This window comes from Desmodus rotundus, chromosome 7, assembly GCF_022682495.2.
Source record: "Desmodus rotundus isolate HL8 chromosome 7, HLdesRot8A.1, whole genome shotgun sequence".
In the NCBI taxonomy this organism is placed as follows: domain Eukaryota; kingdom Metazoa; phylum Chordata; class Mammalia; order Chiroptera; family Phyllostomidae; genus Desmodus; species Desmodus rotundus.
Window position 1 is genome coordinate 10,802,471 of NC_071393.1, and position 21,165 is coordinate 10,823,635.

The 21,165-nt window shown below is 46.1% G+C and overlaps 1 protein-coding gene across 3 annotated transcripts; it reads left to right on the forward strand.

Moving 5' to 3' along the window:
• The first annotated feature begins 48 nt into the window (after positions 1–48).
• Positions 49–20,408, forward strand: DYNLL1 (dynein light chain LC8-type 1). 3 transcript variants are annotated; one of them, XM_024566798.4, is made up of 3 exons: positions 49–166; positions 18,291–18,428; positions 19,981–20,408. In XM_024566798.4, the coding sequence occupies exons 2-3, from the start codon at positions 18,297–18,299 to the stop codon at positions 20,116–20,118; spliced, it is 270 nt and encodes an 89-aa protein (XP_024422566.1). In that variant the 5' UTR covers positions 49–166; positions 18,291–18,296; the 3' UTR covers positions 20,119–20,408. The 3 variants fall into 3 exon arrangements, with proteins under 3 accessions (XP_024422566.1, XP_024422565.1, XP_024422564.1); XM_024566797.2 differs by lacking the exon at positions 49–166 and adding an exon at positions 386–404; XM_024566796.3 differs by lacking the exon at positions 49–166 and adding an exon at positions 17,930–18,078.
• Positions 20,409–21,165: the final 757 nt, after the last annotated feature.

A 21,165-nucleotide genomic window follows, 5' to 3' on the forward strand; every position in this document is an offset into this window, starting at 1 on the left:
AAGAATTCTCTTAAAGGGGACGCGGCTGCGAGGATTGCGCGTGCGCTCGGGCGGTCGGCCCCCTTTGGTGTTGGCGGATCCCTAGTTGCCAAAAGGGAGGTTGTGTCGTCCAGCTACTTGGGTTTAGCTCCCGAAGGCAATTCACTCAACAGCTGCATGGACTTGGGCAAGTGTCTCAGGCTCCCTAGGCGTCAGTTTTGTGCCTCTGTTGCGCCGCTTACCTCACAGACGCTTGTGAGCACTCTCTGAGCTGACGCGGGTGGCGCGCAGAGTGTGCCGCGCGAGCTGTCAATCGGCGTGCGGGGCTTCCGGGGGAGGGAGTCAGGCCGCAGGCTCACGCCGCTGCACCAGAAAAAGTCCCGGACGGCTGGGCTGGGCGGGGTCATAGCGGCCCTCAGCCTCAGGTCAGTAGCCCTCTGGACCACCCTGTCCCCATTTTACAATCGCTTAGAACTGAGGGTGTAAGACGGACAAAGATGGATGTAAGAGGGCTGAGATGGGCTCTATAGCTTGGACTTGAAGTTCATCGGAGATAGGGAGGGAATAAAAGAATCGTAACTTTGGCAACTCTCGTTATAGAGTGCTTCCTATGATTTGTGCTTTTAGTCCTTACCAAGGATGGGGCGATTCCATTGTTACAGGTGAGAAAACGGAGGTCGCATAGGGGTCAGGATTAGAACCCAGAGCCTGACTCATAACCTCTGTGCGGAGTCCTTCAGGAGCTCCGGTAGGCTCCTACCTCGGCGCTTTTCGCGTTTACATCCCATAGTGCGGGGCATTGAGTCTGGGGACGTTATAAAAGTGACGCCTTGATTCAGGAGAATCTTGATCTAAAAAGATTGGTCATATTAAAAATGAAACCTCTAGGGTAGATACAAGAAAGCAAATACAGGGGGATGTTAACTCTAGAATCTAGACGGCAGGTGTAATCACTGTGTTCACGGAACCGTTCTTTATACTTTTCTGTATGTTTGAAAACTTTCATAATAAAACGTGAGGGGAGGGTATAAAACTTCTTAAAAACAAACTCTGGCCCTGGGTGGTGTGGCTCAGTGGACTGAGCGCCGGCCTGTGAACCAAAGATCGCTGGTTCGATTCCCAGTCAGGGCACATGCCTGGGTTGCTGGCCAGGTCCCTGGTTGGGGGTGTGCAAGAGGCAACCGCACATTGATGTTTCTTCCCCCCTCTTTTCTCCCTTCCCCTTTCTCTAAAATTAAATAAATAAAATCTTAAAAACAAGCAAACAAACTGTTAGCCTGGCTAGGTAGCTAATTCAGTTGGTTAAAGCAGTCTCCCAAAACACCAAGTTTGCAGGTTGAATCCCCGGTCAGGGCACATACAAGAATCAACCAATGAATGTATCAATAAATGCAACAACAAATCAATGTCTATCTCCCTCTCTCTCTCTAAAATCGATAAATTAAAATTGTTTTAAATGGTTAAAAAAAAAACTGTTAATGCTAGCATTAGGAAGGGAATAAAACCAAACATCTATTCTGAAGGTAGTTATACCGCCTTTTGGTCTTTTTAAATCAAAACAAACAAAAAACCAGGCACCCACACATAACTACTCAGCGTATCATCCTTTTGGAAGGTAAATTGAATGGCATACATCCGGCCCTGGTAATATACACATTCCTCTTGATCCAGTAATTCCACTTGGATTTTATCATGAGGAAATAAGAAATCCTCACAATAGATTACTTATGTTCATTGTGTCCGAGAGGGGGAGACTTCCCCTACCACTTGAGATCTTATGGCTGGACCAATAATAAAATTGACGTAAGACCAGATTAACAGGAGAAAAACCAATTTAATATGTGTACGTGGGAGATCATAAATAATGATGCTCCCCGGATCGATGAACCAGCCAGCTTTTGTACTTTCTAAACAATGGAACAGTAAACCTGTAAAGAAATGACAGGACAAGGACAGGAATCTAAACAAAGTTTGGGTTTGGGTAGTAAATTAGTAAAGGAGTAACAAGGTTTGCGTATGCAGTTTTGGGGCCCTGGATTCTGTACCTCTAGAGATATAGTGTTTCTCCTAGCCCCCCTGCAGCAAGGAGGGCACCTTTACAGGGGAAATGGATTCCTGCCCTCAAGGAGACAAGGGAGGGTCCATGTGCCCTTCCTGCACTGGCTGCTTGTCAAGTAACTTTATTTTAAAGTAATTAATGTGGGATATCTGGGGGCAGCCTGCCCTGGGCCCCTACAATAGCATTCTGTGAAATAAAAATTAAAAAAAAATGAAACTCCCGATCATAAGGGAGTGGTTCAATGCAATGATAATGAATCTTACACAATTAGTGAATGATGTTTTGAAAGAGATTAAGGTCATGCTAACTTAGTTTTAATTAAAGTGAATTAAAAGTGGTGTTTTATACACACACGCACACAAGTATATATTCTGAAGGAATCTAGTAAACTGGTTGACGCCAGCTGTGTCTAAAGAATGCAATTGTGGGAAATTTCACTTTACATGTCACACATTTCTGTGAAGGTGAAGGTTGGTATTTCAACTATGTTTAATTTTTATATTTTGAAAAAAAGAAACAAAATTTATGAAGTATCCAGTTCTATACAATTGTGTGTGTGTGTGTGTTCATAGCTTGAAACAAAAAAGCACGGAAGGTAATAACCTTCCAAATGTGTGTGGAGCTATCTCGTGATGGAAATGATTTCTATATTTTTGTTGTTATTTATGCTTTTCTGCATTTATCAAATTGTCTGTAATTAGCAGGTACTACTTTTTTAAATTGAGATAATAGAACAATCAGGACTCTCTGTTGCATTCTGGATTGTACAAAGCTTCTAGTTGTTCTTTGCTGGACTTCAGGAGACAAGTAGGAAAGAGCCCTGGCCAAATGTGATCTTAAGTCTAAGTACACAGCCTTGCAGGTGCTTAGGTATCCTAAAGGCACCCTGAAGTCCACCTGCCTCCTCGTTCTGGGGAATATTAACAGCACCTTCTGAGTTCTACCACTCCTACATTATTGTTGCCAGGAAAGACCAAAAAAAAAAATGTTATTGGAGACTATTGGGTATTCTTTGTAGGGAGAGAGATACATGGAATCAGCTAAGTGACCTAATAGGACTCTAGGTGGAAGACTGCTTATGAATAGTAGTGATTCAGCTTGTATTGTGCGCAGTCTTTCTGTATGCAGTCACCAAAGGGCTTCATGCCTAATCTAGAACATGTTGTGCCCAGATATGGAGATCGGACAAGAACAGCCTTCCTGATTAGCAGGAACGCAGCTGAATGGCTAGGAGGCATTTATGATCATCCAAGGAACCACAAAGGTGGGTTTTGTTCCTATGAGCCCAGGTACTAACCTTTGCAGTTAGAACACAAACGAAGCTGAAATTACTGCTTCATGCTCAAGGGGCCCATTCTCCGCTAAGGCCACAGACCCTAGGCAGGGGATGCCCTGTTGAGCTTTTGCTGATCTAAATCAGCATCATCAAGTGCATGCTATAATTTAAGCCCCGTGTGTGGCCAATGGTATGTGTAGAGTCAAGTTGCTATTCAAACAGTCATTTACAGCACAGTTGTGATAAGGGTCAGCCTCTGTGAGTCCAGCTAGTGCAGTCTTAGAGATTACAAGAAAGGCCTCCAGGAGTGTTTAGGTCGAGCCCTGAAAGACCCGCAGGAGTGAACCATGGGGAAGCAGGGAAGGGCTTTTCAGGCAAAAAGGACAGCAACAGCATGTGTGATTGCCTGCATAGAAGAGAGCGTGGCAGACCAGGGACAGCTTCCGCTGCCCTACAGTTTGGCTAGGGCAAGTTTAAGGGGGGATAAGGAACTGAGGCTGGGGGCTTCAAGACCTAGTAAAACATATTATGGAGTTTAGACTCTACTGAGGGCACTGAGTAACCATTGAAGGATTTTAAGGAATTATGTTGGGGTGAGAACTCCGTAGAAGTGATAGGGGGGTTGGGGAGAGCTAATTTTACTAGAGGGCAGCTGCAGGACAGTAGAAGAAAGAAGTGAGTGAGTGATGTGGCACTACTGCCATTATGAGGGAACTTAGGGAAAAAGGAGAGATGATTAGGAGGTCAATGCAGGGAGTATTTCTGTTAATTGCAGTGTAAAGCCCCTCCTATGACTTCATAGAATGCTTCGTTAAAACTACATTATCCATTAATAGCCCTGGCTGGTGTGGCTCAGTGGGTTGAGTGCCAGCCTTCAAACTGAAAGGTCGCCGGTTTGATTCCCAGTCAGGGCACATGCCTGAGTTGTGGGCCAGGTCTTCCATTGGGGGTGTGCGAGAGGCAGCCAATTGATGTTTCCCTTGCACATCCATGTCTCTCTCTGTCTCTCTCTCTTCCCCTTTCTCTAAAAATAGATAAATAAAATCTTTTTAAAAAACCCTACATTATCCATTAATGATTTTAGAGTTGGATTCTTATTGTTCAGGGAAGATATACGAAGATATACGGTGCGTTCAGATTAGCCTAAAAGTGAGTGTAGGTAAGAACAGGAATAGCCCCAGATGGCCCAGGTACTGGCAGGTTACACTGTAAAGTAACATGGGAGGGGGTGCTGGGTTACTCTAGCTAGGAGACCACTGCAATCACCCAAGCAAGAGATGCCAGTGACCTGATGCAAGGTGATAAGAGGTAGAGATACTAATGAGATTAGATATCCCAAGAAGATGAAGTCATAGGACTTGGACAAAGACTGGACACCGGGGCAGAGGAAGGAGGAGAAGCCCAGGTTGATTCCCAGGTTCCTGGCATGGGGCCCTGGTTAGGCAGTGGTAGCATTCTGAGGTGAGGAACAAAGCAGATGGAAATGAGCTGCAGGGGATGGATGATGATAAGTTCAGGTACGTGTGGAGGACATAAGAATGAAGGATAAGAAGTGTGATGGCTCTAGGGTTTACTTGCCCTTTCCACTGAAGATGGAAATCCAGGAGTGTGACCTAATGGTGGTGGATGGGCATTGGAGTTAGATAATGGGATGGGACTGTCCTTCCTGCAGAGATAAGCTTTCACTTAAAATATAAGAGAGTTCAATGAAATTCATCATTCCTAATAGATGATAAGAATGGCATCAATGGGCTCATCCTCAGAATGAAAAGAAGACTTTGACCTTGGCAAACTGTTAAGAGTTAATGCATTTCCCACAGTAAGCCATTTACTCCCTGGTAGGGAGTTGGGCGGTGCCCTATTAAAGAAATAATAGAACAATTAACAGTGGAGATAAAACATTCTCTGAACCTGCCCATCTGGTTTTGTTCCTTTCACTATGACATCAGTCCCCTCTGGCATTCCAGCAAAAGGATTTCTTCTCTGCCAGTCTCAGTCATGACCCTGGCCCTTGGGAGCAGTGGGCAGTAGAGGAAGTGATGGGAGTGGACCATCAGTGGGAAAATGAGTCATGTTGGAGAAACTAGTACAGGCTGGCAGGGAGAGCTGTGGGCTGGGTCGCTGTGGAATGTGTTCCTGGGCACAGCACCATGGGAGCTTTCTCTCTGTCCTTTGCCACGATATTTGTGTGATGGGGAAGATAAAACATCTGCTGGAGAGCTACACAATAAAGCACTTGCCGTGCAGGGGAGGACGGGGAGCAGCAGCGGCGGCAGCAGCAGCAGCAGAGCTAGGGGGTTTGGAGAGACTTTGGAATGGGGGTGCGGAGAGCTTTCAGGAGGCAAATGCCATGTGTGGGAGGATGAAAAGAGAAGATGGAAAAGATAATGCAAGAAGAGTTGCAATGTGTTGTGAATATTATTCCCCTTTGCTGTTTTCTTAAGGGACTGCAGAAAATCTTTAATACTGTTTTACAAATTATTTTTGGATATTGAACTGATGGTTTGTGTGTTTGTTTATTTGTTTTTATGGGGCCAGACAGGTAGTAACCCAAGGGCCTGGTTTTATGTGAGGTTCATATAAAGCAGCATCCTGAGTTTGTAGCAGCTCTATTGCTCGATTTTTGCCAACTTGCTCTATTCTGATGGAATATAGCTTGTCATATCAGGGCTTCCTTTTCTTGGATTCATGGGTTTCAAGGGTCAGTGAACCACTGCCTAAACAACCAGCCCCCACCCCAAACCTGCAAAGTTGTACAAGTTGTGAAGTTGGATCCAAAGTATTGCCTGTGAGCAGCAAAGTCTATTCTGGGAGGACGTGCATGCCGTGTTACCAACAGAACTTTGGATAATGATGGAAACATTCTATACCTGGGTTCTATGAGGGTTCTTTGCTTCACGTAGCCATAAAAACCCTCAAAATGTGGCTTCTGTAACTGAGAAACTGAACTATTAACTGTAATCGATTAATTTTAATTTAAATAGACAGCTATGACTAATAGCTACCATATAGAACAGTGCAGTTCAACATTCTCAAAGGTGTGTGAACCACACCCCCGCACCCCCCACCACTGAGACTAATCGCTTCCCTTTACAGCCGTTTTGTGTTGGCCCATAGTAGGTACTTAAAAAACACTATTGATTTTATTAACTAGTACTTAAAGAAGAGTTACTTTAGCTCCAGAAAAAGGGAACTGAGGTAGACAAGGACCAAATGGGCTCCTAAAGTTCACCAGGTTTTGTTTTCTAAGCACCAAATTCCTTACCCCCAGCCCAGATCTTTTCCCCAAACATCTTCCACTCTGTCACATACCTTGGGAACTGACTGTACCGCAGAGTAAAGCAGAAACAGAAGCAAAGGCTTGAAGGGCTGCACAAAGATTAATGACAGTGCTAACAATGTTTAAGGAAAGAGGATGCCTTGACTTAATAGAATCCTAAGGTGTTTGGACTCAAGCCAGTTTTTTACTAAGCAGATTTTTAATGAACTGTGTCAATATAATTTGGCAATGGCAGCTTAAAAGTAAACATCCCTGCCCTGGCTGGTGGGGCTCAGTGGATTGAGAGCCGGCCTGTGAACCAAAGGGTTACCGGTTGGATTCCCAGTCAGGGCACACGCCTGGGTTGTGGGTCAGGTCCCCCGTAGGGGGTGCATGACAAGCAGCCACACATTGATGTTTTTCTCCCTTTCTTTCTCCCTCCCTTCCCCTCTGTCCCTCCCTTTTTTAAAAAAGTAAACATTCCTTAAAGGTAATATATATATATATATATATATATATATATATATATATATATATGGGGATTTTTTTTAAGTTAAAAAAAAGAACAGAGTCAAGAAGCTTGTAAGCCACGCCTCCCACCCCCCACCCAGTGCTAACACTTGCGCAGCTACTGAAGTTCCTTCTGTCTGGCTGAGTGAGGCTGGTTCTCCCCTTTGGACAGCACATGGGCAGGGCTTCTGTAAATGTCACACTGACAAACATTTCCTGCAGCTAGGCAGCTGGGGACCAGTTTCTTTGTCATTAGGTCCTTCTCGTGGGCTGCCAGTTTGTCTCACCGCGGCACACTCCTTGGCGGGGCCCGCGGGAGTCTAGGTTTTTTTTCCCTCATTGAATGCTTCAACCCCAGCTCTAAGAGTGCAGGGGTTTCTTAACTGCCGTCTGGGACTTTGATGGCTTTCCCACTCTTTGTCCACTCAACGTTTGTTCATGCATTCCACTTTTATAGAGCTACAGAACGTCCGGCTCTGTGCTCGGTGCCAGAGACACAACAGTGCACAGGACCCTAACTCTGCCCTCACGCCTTTCACAGGCAACTCAAAAGACAGTGACAGCAAAGTGAGACATGTGCTGTGAGAAGTACAGGGTGCTGCTGAATCTCTTAACCAAGACTGGAGTGGAGTGTTCAGGGAAGAATTCCCGGAAGGAGTAGTTTCTAAGCCAAGGTCTGAAAAATCAGCTGGTGTTAGCTAGGTAAAGGAGAGGAAAAGGAAAGCATTCCAAATAGAAGAAAAGCAAGTGCAAAGAAAGCTGGGAGGACAGAAAAAATGCTTGGTGGGTGGGAGGGAGGGTGTTCTTTCTCTCTGTAGCCACAAGTGACTCTGTAGCCACAAGACGCCCTCATGGCAGTCAGAGCCTGGCTGGGCTAGATTATACATGTAAGTTCTAAGTATGTCGGCTGCTCAGTGGAAATCAGTGTAAGCTTCCTTTACCATACAAATATTTATTGTACATCCCTGAATAGGATGCTTATAAAGGGGATGAGATGCTCAGGCAGCGGGGAGGCAAGAGCCTGAGGGGAGTACAGCCTCACAGTCTCCTAGGGGAGCTGTGAATAGCAAAAGGGTGCTTGTTTGGAAGCCAGAAGGAAAGCAGAACAGCACTAAGCAAAAATCCAGTAAGCCCGCCCAGGACTGAGGAAGAAGGGCCATAGGGGACGCTGTGTTCAAAATGCTAGAATATTTATTAATAATAGCTATGAGTCCACCTAGAACTGGAAAGGACCTCAAGGTCCATCCAGAGGGAGCTTGTTACATGGGAAAACATGCAGTTCTGAACACCACGAAGACGTTAAAGAGACCAAGTCCGTGCACATGCAGGCATGAAAAGATCTCCAGACTGTTTCTGAAACGCCTACTGTGTGCTCTGTGCTACATGCTAGGGACAAAGGAGTGGAGGAGACAGTTACTGGCCCCTTGGAAAGAACCCCATCTCTACCCCTTTATCAGCCCTTCAAAATTTGCCTTCACCAGCCTCTCCTTATCTCTTACTCCTCCTCTGACAGCTTCTCTAGATCTGCTTTGTCTGAAGCCTGTACTAGGTCTTTGTAGGGGCTACTTCTCCTTGGAACGCTAATTTCTCCCCTCTGCCTCTCCAGCCCTTTGCCTGGCCACACCCTCCTTGGCTTTCAGATCCGGTTTAGTGCGGAGTTGGTGTTCAGTGGTGCCAAGACCTGTGTGACCCAAGTATAGAACTGTCCTCTTAGTTGTATCTCTGTAGGGCCCAGTTACCCCCTATTGCTCCTTTCATTCCCCCTGTATTTTTGCTGGTTGATTTGTCTAAGCACATTCTAGAACCTCTTCATCAAGTTCCGTATGGCATCTTGTTGGTATTGTAACAGGAATGGTGTTAAATCTGTAAATTTGCATGGGGAATTTTTTATTCTTGCTATATTTGGCCTTCCCATCCAGAAGCTTGGCATCACTTTCCATTTATTCACATATTTTTCTATTTGTGGCTTATAATTTTTACATTTATTGAAGTCTATATGTCTAGTAGTGTGCTTAATACTCAGTGAATTCCTGTGGTGTCTTGAAAAAAAAAAGATTTTATTTATTTATTTTCAGAGAGAAGGGAAAGGAGTGAATAAGAGAAGGAGAGAAACTTTGATTTGTTGCCTCTCTATGCCCCCCAACTGGGGATCCAGCCTATAACCCAGGCATGTGCCCTGATGGGGAATCAAAGTGGTGACCCTTTGGTTCACAAGCTGGTGCTCAATCCACTGAGCTCTACCACCCAGGGCTCTTTTTTATATCACTTCTGACAGTAAAGGTGTTTTTCTACCCCAGTTTCCAAAACCAGTTCAGTGCTCAATAATCTGATTCCGGCACTGCCCAGAGTTTGTGCAGACACCTGCAGGTTAAGGGCTTAGTCCCTCCCACAAGACTTACAGTCACTTTAGACACTGGCCACAAATGAGGTTCTTAGTCTACCCACACTTCCTCCTAGCTGACTACAAGTTTGTGGGTCCATATAGACTGCATGTTTATATATTTCCCAAAATTCATTTATTGTCCCTGTTGCCAACTGGCCCCTCTGGTCCACTCTCCTCAGTGACCTTTTGATCATGTGAGCCCCTACCTATAGTCTTTCAGAGCCAGTGGTGGCCTCAGGACAGAATCCATGTGTCTTAACTGGTTCACAAGACCCCGAAGGTCTGGCTGCTGCCCACACCTCCAGGCTCATCTCTCCCATTCCCCCACATTACTTCCTGTAGCCAAGTTGGCCTTCCTTCAGTGATCAGGCCTTTGAGCGTGGTATTCCTGTCATCTAAGAAGCTCCATACATTTCTCCTTAGCCTCGGTTCCTGTTCCACTAGATTGCTGCTGAAATGTGACTTCCCAGGAAAGCCTTCCCTGCCATCTAGGCTAGGGCAGAGCCCCATTAACAGCTCTCGTACCAGCCTGCCTTCTCTGTCATACTATTTGTCACAACTGCAATCACATCATCATGTGCATCTTGTTCAATGCCCACCTCCTCCACATGCAAAATGTAAACTCTGTTAGGACGGGAGCCATGTCTGACTTACTCCCTTCATGTCCCTAGTGCCTAGACTGGGGCCATCAAGTAGGTGTTCGATTTCTGTTGAAAAAATGAGTAAGTGAGTAAGAGGCAGGGCAGGAACTCTCAATGTTTATCCTCTAAGTGGCCAAAGCACTTAGGCAGGAAAAATTAAATAAGTAATGGAGTGTCTCTTGAGTAGGTGCTGAGGGATATAAATACATCTCTGTACCTAACACCTAGCTCAGGCCACGACCCATGGTAAAAATTCGGAGGATGTTGATAGCTGAATAAGCATTCCCTCTTCCATCTGTACGTACTCCTCCCTTGGTGGTGATCTCATCCAGTTTCATGGCTTTAAATGTCATCTATAAGTTGATGACTCCCAGGTTATAGCTCTAGCCTGGACCTTATCTCAGAACTCATATATCCAACTGCATAGTTGACACCTCCACTTGGAATGCCTAATAGGCATCTCAAACTTAATATGGCCAAAACAACTTTACGTTTCTGTTCTGGTCATCATTCTCCAACCCAGTCTATTCTTTTCACTGTTCGGGCTGCAAATCTTGGAGTCATGTTTGACTCCTCTCTTTTCCTCATACCTAGTAGTAAAACATTTAAAATTTTTCAAACTATTTTATTTATTTTTGGAGAGGGGAAGGGAGGGAGGAAGTGGGAGAGAAACATTAACATGTGGTTGCCTCTCGAGCACACCCTACTGGGGACCTAGCCCACAACCCAGGCATGTGCCCTGACTGGGAATCAAACCAGTGACCCTTTGGTTCACAGGCAACTCAATCCACTGAGCCACACCAGCCAGGGAAATTTTTTTAATTTTTTAAAATGTATTTTAGAGAAGGAGAGGAAGGGAGAGAGAAAAAGAAACATTGATTTGTTGTTCCACTTATTTATGCATTCATTGGCTGACTCTTATATGTGCCCTGACAGGGGATTGAACCCACAAGCCTGGCATATTGGGACAATGCTCTAACAAACTGAGTTACCTGGCCAGGGCCTACCTTGTATTAAATTAATCAGCAAATCTGTCAGCTTCACCTTCAGAATATATCCAGAATCCAACCACCTCCCTCATCCTACCACTGCTTGGCCCAAGCCTCCATCACCTTTGTCTGGACGTTGCAATAACCTCTACCTGGCCTCTCTGTTCCCACTGGCTTCCCTACACTCTGTCCTCTACCCAGTAGCCAGGGCATCAAATCTTGACTCAAATGGCACCTTTACAGAGAGGCCTTCTCAGAAAACTCTCTTTGAAATAAGACCCCTTGCCTGTCACCCTTGGTCTCTTACTCTGTTTTTATCCATTGTAATTATCAGAGTTTGACATTTTTGCTTGTTATCTTTATTGTCCTGATAAAATATAAGTTCCATGAAGAAGGGACTTTGCCTATTTTGTTCTCTTGTACACCCCTAGTAGAGTTCTGGTCACCAATTACTACGTGTGGAGAGGGGCAGGGTTGCTCTCACACCAACAAGCAATTCTCTAGACACTAGTTGGGTGTCCTACAATTTCAGCTCAATTCTGACACCCGGAGATAGCATCAGATTACTTAAGTTAAGGGTTCTGTCCTACAAGACTACCCCACCCACCCCAGTTCAGACTCCAGTCACAAGCCCAGGTTGTTACCTGTACTTCTGACTGAGTGGCTATAAATCAGAGGTTCCCATGAACCCTTCCTCTGGCTTGATTAATTTGCTAGAGCATCTCACAGAACTCAGGGAAACATTTTCCTTACTAGATTACTGGTTTATTGTAACAGGGTATAACTCAGGAACAGCCAGATGGAAGAGATGCGTAGGGCAAGGTATAGGGGCAGGGTGCAGAGATCCCAAGCCCTCTCCAGGCACACCGCTTTCCAAGCCCCTCCAGGTGTTGACTAACCCAGAAGCTCTCTGAACCCATTCTTTTGGGGTTTTGTGAAGGCTTCATAACATAGGCACAGTTGGTTAAAACGCTGGCCATTGGCAATTGAACTCAATCTCCAGCCCTTCTCCCCTTCCTGGAGATGAGCCCCCATCCTGAGATGCCTTCCAAAATCTCCTTATTAACACAAGCCCAGTTGCAGTGGGAAGGGCCTTGTTTAAAATAGCAAGACACCCGTTTCACCTTATGACTTTGAAGAGATTTCAGGAACTGAGGACAAGAGACCAAATATTATGATAAAAGATGCTCCCATTGCTCTTATAACTCAGCAAATTCCAAAGATTTGGGGAGCGTGAGCCAGAAAGTGGGATGAAGCCCAAATACATATTTATTATTATAAATCACAACATCACAAATCTCAGCACGCCGAACAGTGCTCTCTCAAAAATCTCTCAGCAGTCACAAATGAAACCTTAAGTTCCTGAGAGTCAGGTTTTCTCCCAGTCAGTGAATAAGAATGGAGATGCCAGAAGTCAGATACCAACTACCTGTCTCTTTGTCTGGGGCCCCAGAATAATTGAGATTTAACTCAGGCCCACTTTTCATATAATTAAAGGGTGACACAGAGGTCACCTAGTGAGTCAGAAGAGGCTCATTGACTCCTAGAGCAGACTCAGGTCCTGCCTCTTGGTCCAAGGTGGGGGCGGGGTGGGGGGGCACCGGGAGGACCTTGTTCTGTAATTGTTGGATCTCCCATCCTTTCCTTTGTAAGTAGGCCAGCCGGCCTGCCTGCTGTTCTTTACACGACACTGTGAGTTTGGGAACTGTGACATTCGGACTCAGTCCAGGTTATCAAGGGCAGTGGCTCTCAACAAAAGGTGGTTTCACCCTCCAGGGGACATATGGCATTGTCTGAAAACATTTTTAGCTGACAATTGGGCATGATGTACAATTGGCATCTGGTGAATAGAGGCCAGGGATGCTGTTAAACATCCTCCAATGCACAGGACAGCCCCCCACAACAAGAAACTTTCTGGTTCAAAATGATAGTGCTATGGTTGAAAAATCCTGGTTTGGGGTAACATGCAATATCATTGACTTTCACCATGTTCTAAGTTCTGCACTGCATGTTTTACATGTACCATCTCAATCACCAAATTGTTCCTGAGAAACAAGGACTATTAACAGTATCCATTGTATGAATGAGGAAACTGAGGCTCGGAGAGGTGGACTCACTTAGCTAAAGTCACACACCTTACTAGGGTAGAGTCAAGATGTAGACCCAGGTCTGCCTGGCCCCACCGTCTATACTTTTAGCCTCTGCTCTGGGTTGGTCTGCCTGCTGAGGTGGATCTACTAGGCCTCTCTGGATGTGCCTGAATTTACCTATTGCCCCCATGGACAGGAGGCTGCACACTGAGCCTTCAAAGGTATCTGTGCAATCAGGTGAGGCTTGGCTATTGGCCAGAAGGGAGATTTTCTTCCCTGAGTTGTCCCTGCTTGTCTGACCTCACTGTCCCTGCACTGCAGTACAGTACTTGGCTCCAAAGCTCAGTTGTCGTGCCAGCCCCAGGCTAGTGCCAGTCCTTCTACCATCGGAGGAAGCTTCTGTTCAGACCTAGGAGCACTCTCCCGTAGAGCCCCTCCTTTCTGGGAAGAGGTCTTTGAGTCAGCTCTAGGGGCTGCATCTCACACTTCCTTTCAGGTGAGAGAGGGCTGGAGCTGCTAGGTTGGTGACAAACTCCTGGTCCAAGAAAGGGCTTGAGGTCCCAGAAAATCTTGAAAAGTGATTGCTAGCCAGGGCAGGGTACAGTGCAATCCTGGGCTAGTGGCAGGGTTGAGGTGGAGCGGGCTGTGATCCTTTCTAGCCTGTTTGTGGGAGGGTACAGCTCCAAGTCCTGCAAGGAATCCCTCAGCCTGCTTAGGAACAATCCCAAAGGGCTTTCTGAAGGCCCTGGGAAAACCTGCTGGCTAAAGTACAATGGTAATTTGTCCAGGGAAGTTCAAAACAGTCAAGGACCAATCAAGGGTCAAGTTTGGGAGGAAGCAGTTCTGAATAATTTTGAAGTACCCACCCTTTTTCTCCCCATCTATCCATCCATCTATCCAACATATATTTAGGGAGCTCCTGTCAGGGGCCAGGATATGTAGAGCCCCCAGGGCACGCTTCATCACTCTCTTTGTCTGGGAGGTAAGGTGGCCTGGTTTCCATCCACCATGTGGGACTGTGGAGTCAGAGCAGAGTTCACATCCCAGCTCCATCATTTCCTAGCAGTGGGACTTTAGGCAAAGGACTTCACCTCTCTGAACCTCATTTTCCTCATAGAGTTGTGAGACGTCAGTGAGGTAATGTGTCCCCAAATCCTGGCACATAGTAAGATGTCAATACATAATAGCAAGAGCTACCATTTTTTGTACCTTTGCTAGGTCCTTAGATGCATTGTTTAATATAATCCTGGCCACCAGCCCATAATGAAGAGGTATTATCTCCATTAAAAAATCAGAAACCTGCCCCTCTGAGAGGTTAACTAACTTGGAAGAGGTCACACAACTTGGGCTTTTCCCTGGTCTATCTGATTCCAAAGCCCATGCTCTCAGAAATTTTGACTCCCTCTAATTCTGATTTCCTGTGGGTAGAAGATGCGTGTTTTTCAGGCTCAGAGGGGGTTTCTAGCAAATTTAGCAGCTAGGAGGGGAAGAGAGTGAGCTGCCCAGACATGTGATGCTGTGGAACCCCAGATGGGCCAGTTCAGTTGGACCTGGTGAAGGGATCTTACATCCATTCCAGGAGTGTGGTTTATTCTAGATCAATTAGCCTTTATCCTTCTTGGGTTTTGAATCCCGTAGTGCATCTGGTGGCAGCTATGCATTCTCTCTCTGGGAAAATGCCTGTAGGTACACTTTACACATGGATTCCAGAGGGCTTGTGGAACCTTTGGAATCCATCTGTGGACCCCCTTTAAGAGCCCTCCTGAAGGCAGCACTTCCCAAATGTGGGACACATATCACTAGCGGTGTCCAAGATCAGTTTAGCAATATGAGAACAACATGTTTTATATTCTAATATTTATATTTTATAGTTAGTTACCTTCTGTTTATGACAACTGAGACTGGTTCTCCATTTATGGTGATGATATAAATTTGCCTTTAAAACTACACTTATTTTAAAAAATAAAGGGAGTTTAATTAAAGAAAAACACTGCATCAGTAATAGTAGAGGTATTGCAAAAATCATGAGAATGATTTAGAAAGTTCTCTGGGGTTTCTACTTGGTGGACTCATACTGGGTCTCATCTGAACCTCCAGAGGACTCTGGAAATGACCTCTTCTGAGGCTCCCTACATCTGATGGGATGATTCTGATCAGCCAAGAATGGTGTTGAGTCTCCACTTCCTCCCCTTCCTCTGGAATCCCTCTAGTGCCTGTGATGAGCTGAATCCTCCCTGCTGCCTATCAAAACGACACCAGAGGTAGTTTTCATGCAGCTCTAACTGCAGGCATGTTGGTGCTGTACCAATTCATTTATTCAGCATTTGTTCAGCAAACATCACGTGCCAAGTGGCAAACATAGGCCATGCTCCACTGACTCCCAGAAACCATGAAATCCTCAGTACTGAAAGATAAGCCAGCCTGTCTCATGTGATGGGGAGAGCACAAATCTGGAGTCAGACCAGGATCTTAGAGATCTGGCTCCATCACTCACTGAGTAATCAAGGGCAGGTCCCTTCCCCTCTGTGATTTTTTCCTGACACCACTTCTGATACTAAGTGTGGTGTTGTTCCCCGCCCCCCCCCCCCCCCCCGCCAACACCAAATACTTATTTTTCAACCAATTCTCCAACATCAGCTGGGTGACCAACAATTCAACTCAATTCAATTCTGATACTGACTCCCAGAGTTAGCGCAGACCCCACAGGCTAAGGGTTCAGTCCCACAAGACTGTCCACATGTCTGATGCCAGCTGCAAATGGGGTTCCCAGCTACCCTCACTCCGTCCAGCTGACTACAAATTTGGGGGTTCCACAACTTCCTCATGCTTGAAAATTCTCTAGAATGACTCACAGGACGGTATTCTACTTACTAGTACAGATTTAGTATAAAGGATACAACTCAGTAGCAGCCAAATGGAAGAGATGCATGAGGCAAGGTACTGAAGGTGGGGGCAGCACCCAACGCCCTCTATGGGTGCAGGTGCGACCTCATAGCAAGCAGACAGCTACGCCAGGAGGGAGACAGGAGGAAGGGGGTCCCCGGCACAGCTGTTGTGAGGACTAACTGAGTGAATGCAAAACACCGGTGGTAAGCAACCACTCCATAAGCAGCTGCTATTCTTACTACCTCATCTACCTCACTCTCAGCATATGTGTGTGTGTGTGCATGAAAAGTACAGGCCCCCCAGGAGATTCCAGCTCCTGGTGTCGTAAGATTCCACAGCTCAGCATCACACACGCCCAGGTCACGTAGAAGCACTCACTCCCAACTTCTTCCTCGGGAGTGGCTCTGTATAGACCTATTTTAACTCCTCAAACCCATAATCTGAGTGTTGGAAACATGGACCTCGGAAAAGCCTCTCCAATTCTTAATTTAATTGATATAAATATATTGTTCCTGAGGTTCTCATTATTCCCACTTCTGTCTAGAGTCGTGTGCCTCTGGTCAAACTGTAAAGGGGCTCTGGGTCCTTGGGTAGATGGTCCAGAAGAAAAAGGCAGCAGTGTAAACAGAAAGCTCTGGTCACGTGACTGACCCGATGCCTTGGTTATGGAAGGTCAAAAACCCATTGCAGGCATTTAAGGGTTGGTTCCAAACCTTGCTGTGCCTCTCCGGACAGTTCCATAAACTGATAGTTATCGGTAAGATTCACTGAGCACGTCCTATATGCCGCATGCTGTGCTGAGAACTTCGAGGGCGTTACTTTATTTAATACTCCCAACATGCTTATGAAGTATTTCCTTTTATATTTATCCCCCCTTGTCAGGTAAGAAAACTGAAATTTAAACAGCGAGTAAATGAGAGTGCTGGGCTTTTAATCCAGAGCCGACCCGGCTCCCTAACCTCTCAACACCTTGCTTTTTTAACCACTTAGTGGTTAGGTTAGCCTCTCTAAGCCAGAGGAAGTATCTCTGAGGGATGCCTTTCTAATCATTAGGGCACCTCTGCCTTAGAGATAAATCCTCAACCAAGAAACTCCCACACAGGAAAGATTGTCTCAGCGGAGCAAGATGCCCCACCCCGGGCACACACACCCAAATCCGCCCAGCGTGTCGCCCCCACCTCCTTAAAGGAGGTCTGAATTGCCCAGCAGGAAGACCCAACTCTTGGGGGGGGGGGGAGTAATTCCTTAATTCATAAGGAAACCCTCTCTTATTCCTAAAGAATCTCTCTCATAATTCTAAGGACAGGCTACGTAATTTGCGGGACCCAAAGCAAAGAAAGAAAATGTGAGGTCCGTTTTGCTAAAAAATAAATAATTCAAGAATGGGACAGGAGAGCATTAAATCAAGCCCTGAGGTCCCCTCATCTGCGACTGCACTAGTCTATTTGCCCAGGTAACCGACCGACCCTGCCTCACGGAGGCCCTTTCAGTGAAGGGATTGGCCACCTCAGTCAGAATCCGTCAATCCTTCCGACGGTCTATCATTCGAGAACAAATCTTGGGACAATGTCCGTAAATTTGGAATCACTTTCCCTTGCGCAGAACCTTCCCTCGTACCCCTCTAGCCGTTCGGTGTTCTAGATAGCGCGCCCCAGTTCCACGTTCGGGGTGTGTGGGCCTCACCGCGTGCGGCGCATTGCCGGGGCAACCGACGCCACGAGCAGTGCATTGTGGTCTGCAACAAAATGCAGGAGAAAGATCCTGCGGGAACCATTGAGCCCATTGACCAATGGAAGCGTCCTAGGGGTTGCATCAAGCCAATAGGAATGTTCTGTGAGGGCGGGCCTTCAGGAGCAGGGAGGAGCCTAGGCACTAGGCGGCGGTGTCTGGTGTGGTGCTCCTTAGATGCGCCACGGCTTCGGTAGCGACGGCTTCTCCTGCTAGGTGTGAGCTTTGCCAGCCCCTCCCCCAGGAGACCGTTGTGGTTGGCCAGCACCTGTTCCACTGTGAGAATCTTGGGGCTCCGGGGGACTTCGCTGCCTTGATTTGTCCCTCCCCGGACTTCTCCCGCCGTTGGGTCTGTGCGGACCGCGCTCCCTGAGAAGTGGTCTGGGGGACGTCATCCCGGGACGGCGGGGAACGGGCAGGGGTAGCTGACGTTTCGCAGGCGCATTCCGCACCCCAACTCCTCACCCTTTGTCTTGCCTCCGTCCCCCAGGTAACCATGTGCGACCGAAAGGCGGTGATCAAAAATGCCGATATGTCGGAGGAGATGCAACAGGACTCCGTGGAATGTGCTACTCAGGCATTGGAGAAATACAACATAGAGAAGGATATTGCGGCGCATATTAAGAAGGTAAAGACTGAGCGCTGGCGGGGGGCTGAGGCTGATGCCGCTCAGCTGGAGCGAGTCACAACTTAGTTCCTTCTCCGGGATTCTGCATCCCTAGAGCGCCTGGCGGAGATCCTTGAGGGCACGCAGGGCAGCTCGTTTGTAGAGGTTTCCAGAAAGAACGCAAGTGAATTTTTCCCTCCTCTTGGGAAGATCAGAATCTCGGCGCCCCAAGTTTTTTTTTTTTTTTTTTCCTTTTTAATTTATTACCCGGCTCTGACGGGGAAAGCGCCACCTAGCAACGGTTTCCAGGCTCGGGGAGCAGCGGTTCCCCCTTCTGCACGATTCCTGCGTCGAAGATCCATCTGGGTGTTCGGGAGGGAGGAGTGCGTGGGTGTTTCCAGCCAGGCCGGAGGGAGATCTTGCCAGCCTTCCAGTGGGGAGTTCAGCCGCCAGTTGAAGAGAAAGTAGGTGATAGTGGTAGTTGGGGGGCTACTATGGGGCTTCATAAATAACAGTCTGTAGACAGCTGTCAGAACTGCCACCTGCTCCCGCTCTGTTTTCTGGAAGGGAAGGAAGCTGGCAGCCTAAGCCGTGAGAGGCTTGCAGTCGAGAATGGGAAGATGAAAGACTTCATATGACATAGAAATAAATACCTCTTTTTGACAAACGCAGCAGTGCATTCCTGTAACTTGTAAGAATGTTCTCCTTGATCTAAAAGATGGTAATGCTGCATACAATATAAGAGGAGCCAAATCAAATACTTCTAATGATTTTATAGATAAGGATTAGCTGTGGCCCCTGTCTACAGTAACCTAGTGAAGAAATTAACACGGGCATTCTAGTTAGTCCCCAAGCCTCTTGGAGTGGGGAAAATAGAGGAAAAGTGTTCCTGCAGAATATCAGCTGCAAGATAAGATGTGAAAAGGTGAAAAGGAGGGCTATTTAAATTATAATTAAGGATAAAATTTGACCAGGTGGCTGTTAGATTCTGCTCGCAGCATTCTTTCTATAGGAGCGTTGGAGTGCCAAGTGTCTTGTCTGCTTAAACTAAAATTGTGATCCACAGTGGTTTATATGCTAATTGAGACTGTCCTTTTAGAAGTCTTTTGTTATCAAGGATACTGGAGTGCAGTTAAGGAATGAGTTATATTGGGGTACTCCGGGCTAAAAACCATTTTCTAGGATTTGACTGACATACAGTAGGACTGTTTAGTTCTGTTTACACACGAGAACAAGATAAACTAGAATTGTTGATGTCCCCTGCTATCAATGAAATTACAGAAGTTACGAAGGGGGAATTACCAGGATAACAAAGTGCCCTGTTTTTGAGGCTGCCCTTTCTGCTTTTTACATCCCAGCCCATTCCCAGCTTAGCTCAGACTGCAAGTATGTTTGCATTAATACACTATGTAGGCGACTTGGAGCTGGGAAACATTCTTTCATTCTAAGAATCTGCAGATGCTAACGTTCCACATTTTTACCCCTGCAGGCTCTGCCTATCCAGGAGGCAAACTCTGACCTCTGGTTTACCACTAAAATTCTAGTGTTCTTTTTCTCTCCCCTCACCCACTAGGAGTTTGACAAGAAGTACAACCCCACATGGCACTGCATCGTGGGGAGGAACTTCGGTAGTTACGTGACACATGAAACCAAACACTTCATCTACTTCTACCTGGGCCAAGTGGCCATTCTTCTGTTCAAATCTGGTTAAAGTGGACTGCACCACACCCCCAGTGATCCATCCAAAAACGAGGATTGCAGCCTAAATTCCAAATACCAGAGACTGAAATCTTCAGCCTTGCCTAAAGGAACACCTTGATCTTGAACCTTTGTTGTGTTGTTTTGTACAGGGCATTGTCTGTACTCATTTGTTGTGGTCATAAAACAATTAGCAAAACAGCTTACATTTGTATTTATTTTCTATTCCATACCTCTCTGCTCCATGTTCTTCCTCCTCCAAATCCATTCCTTTCCCCCCAAAATAAATCTGTTGGAGAACTTTGTGTTAGTTACAATTTGTTCAACTAACCTAAGGTTGCTGAAGGTGGCCCATGGCCATTTAGGTTAGTAGGGGTGAGTCCCTGAAGTAAGCTTCTGTGGGATATGGTACACTAACCTATTCAGTACTTTCAAGTCTGTAATTCTCAACTCATCTGCAACTGTCATGCATGGTAGAATACTCAGAAGTGCATGTCAGAGTAATTTCTGAATCAAGTTTTATACCAAATCTGGTAAATGCTGTCCTTACGTGCTCACTGAAAGATGTTGCTATAGATGTTCTGGGCCTTACGCCTCAAGTGGTTGTGGTGATAAATGTGTCATAGAACTCCTTTAGATAAGCTTTCTATGGCTGTGGAATGGAGATATGCTGATAACTAAGTTGGGCTAATGAGAAATTTGGTCTCAGCTATCCCCACTCCCTTGCCAGGCCCCAAAAGGATACTGCAAAGATGAAAGGTGGTTTTCAAAGGAGAAGTGAGCAGCAGCCCTCCATGTGATTCTTATAAAGTCTGTGCAGGAATTTAAATGTGTGAGCCTGCTGTGCTGTGCTGTGCTGTGCTTTAGCTGCAGTCAGAAACCCAATTAACAAATGTGAACTGAAGTTGCCATTAAAAGACCCAATTAAAGCTGGAAAAGTAGTCTTCATTAAAGGTTTCCAGCTATCAATTTTAGGAAGACATGTCTTTTAAAAAAAGCAAATATGGCAGACTTGTCTTATAAGTAGAAAGGAAATACTCCAGAGGCTGAAAATCTACAA

Excerpts from the sequence above, each read along its gene's own strand:
- DYNLL1 (XM_024566798.4), top strand. The coding sequence starts at position 18,297 with ATGTGCGACCGAAAGGCGGTGATCAAAAATGCCGATATGTCGGAGGAG. Across the intron at positions 18,429-19,980 it reads TTGCGGCGCATATTAAGAAG|GAGTTTGACAAGAAGTACAA; the intron begins GTAAAGACTGAG and ends CTCACCCACTAG.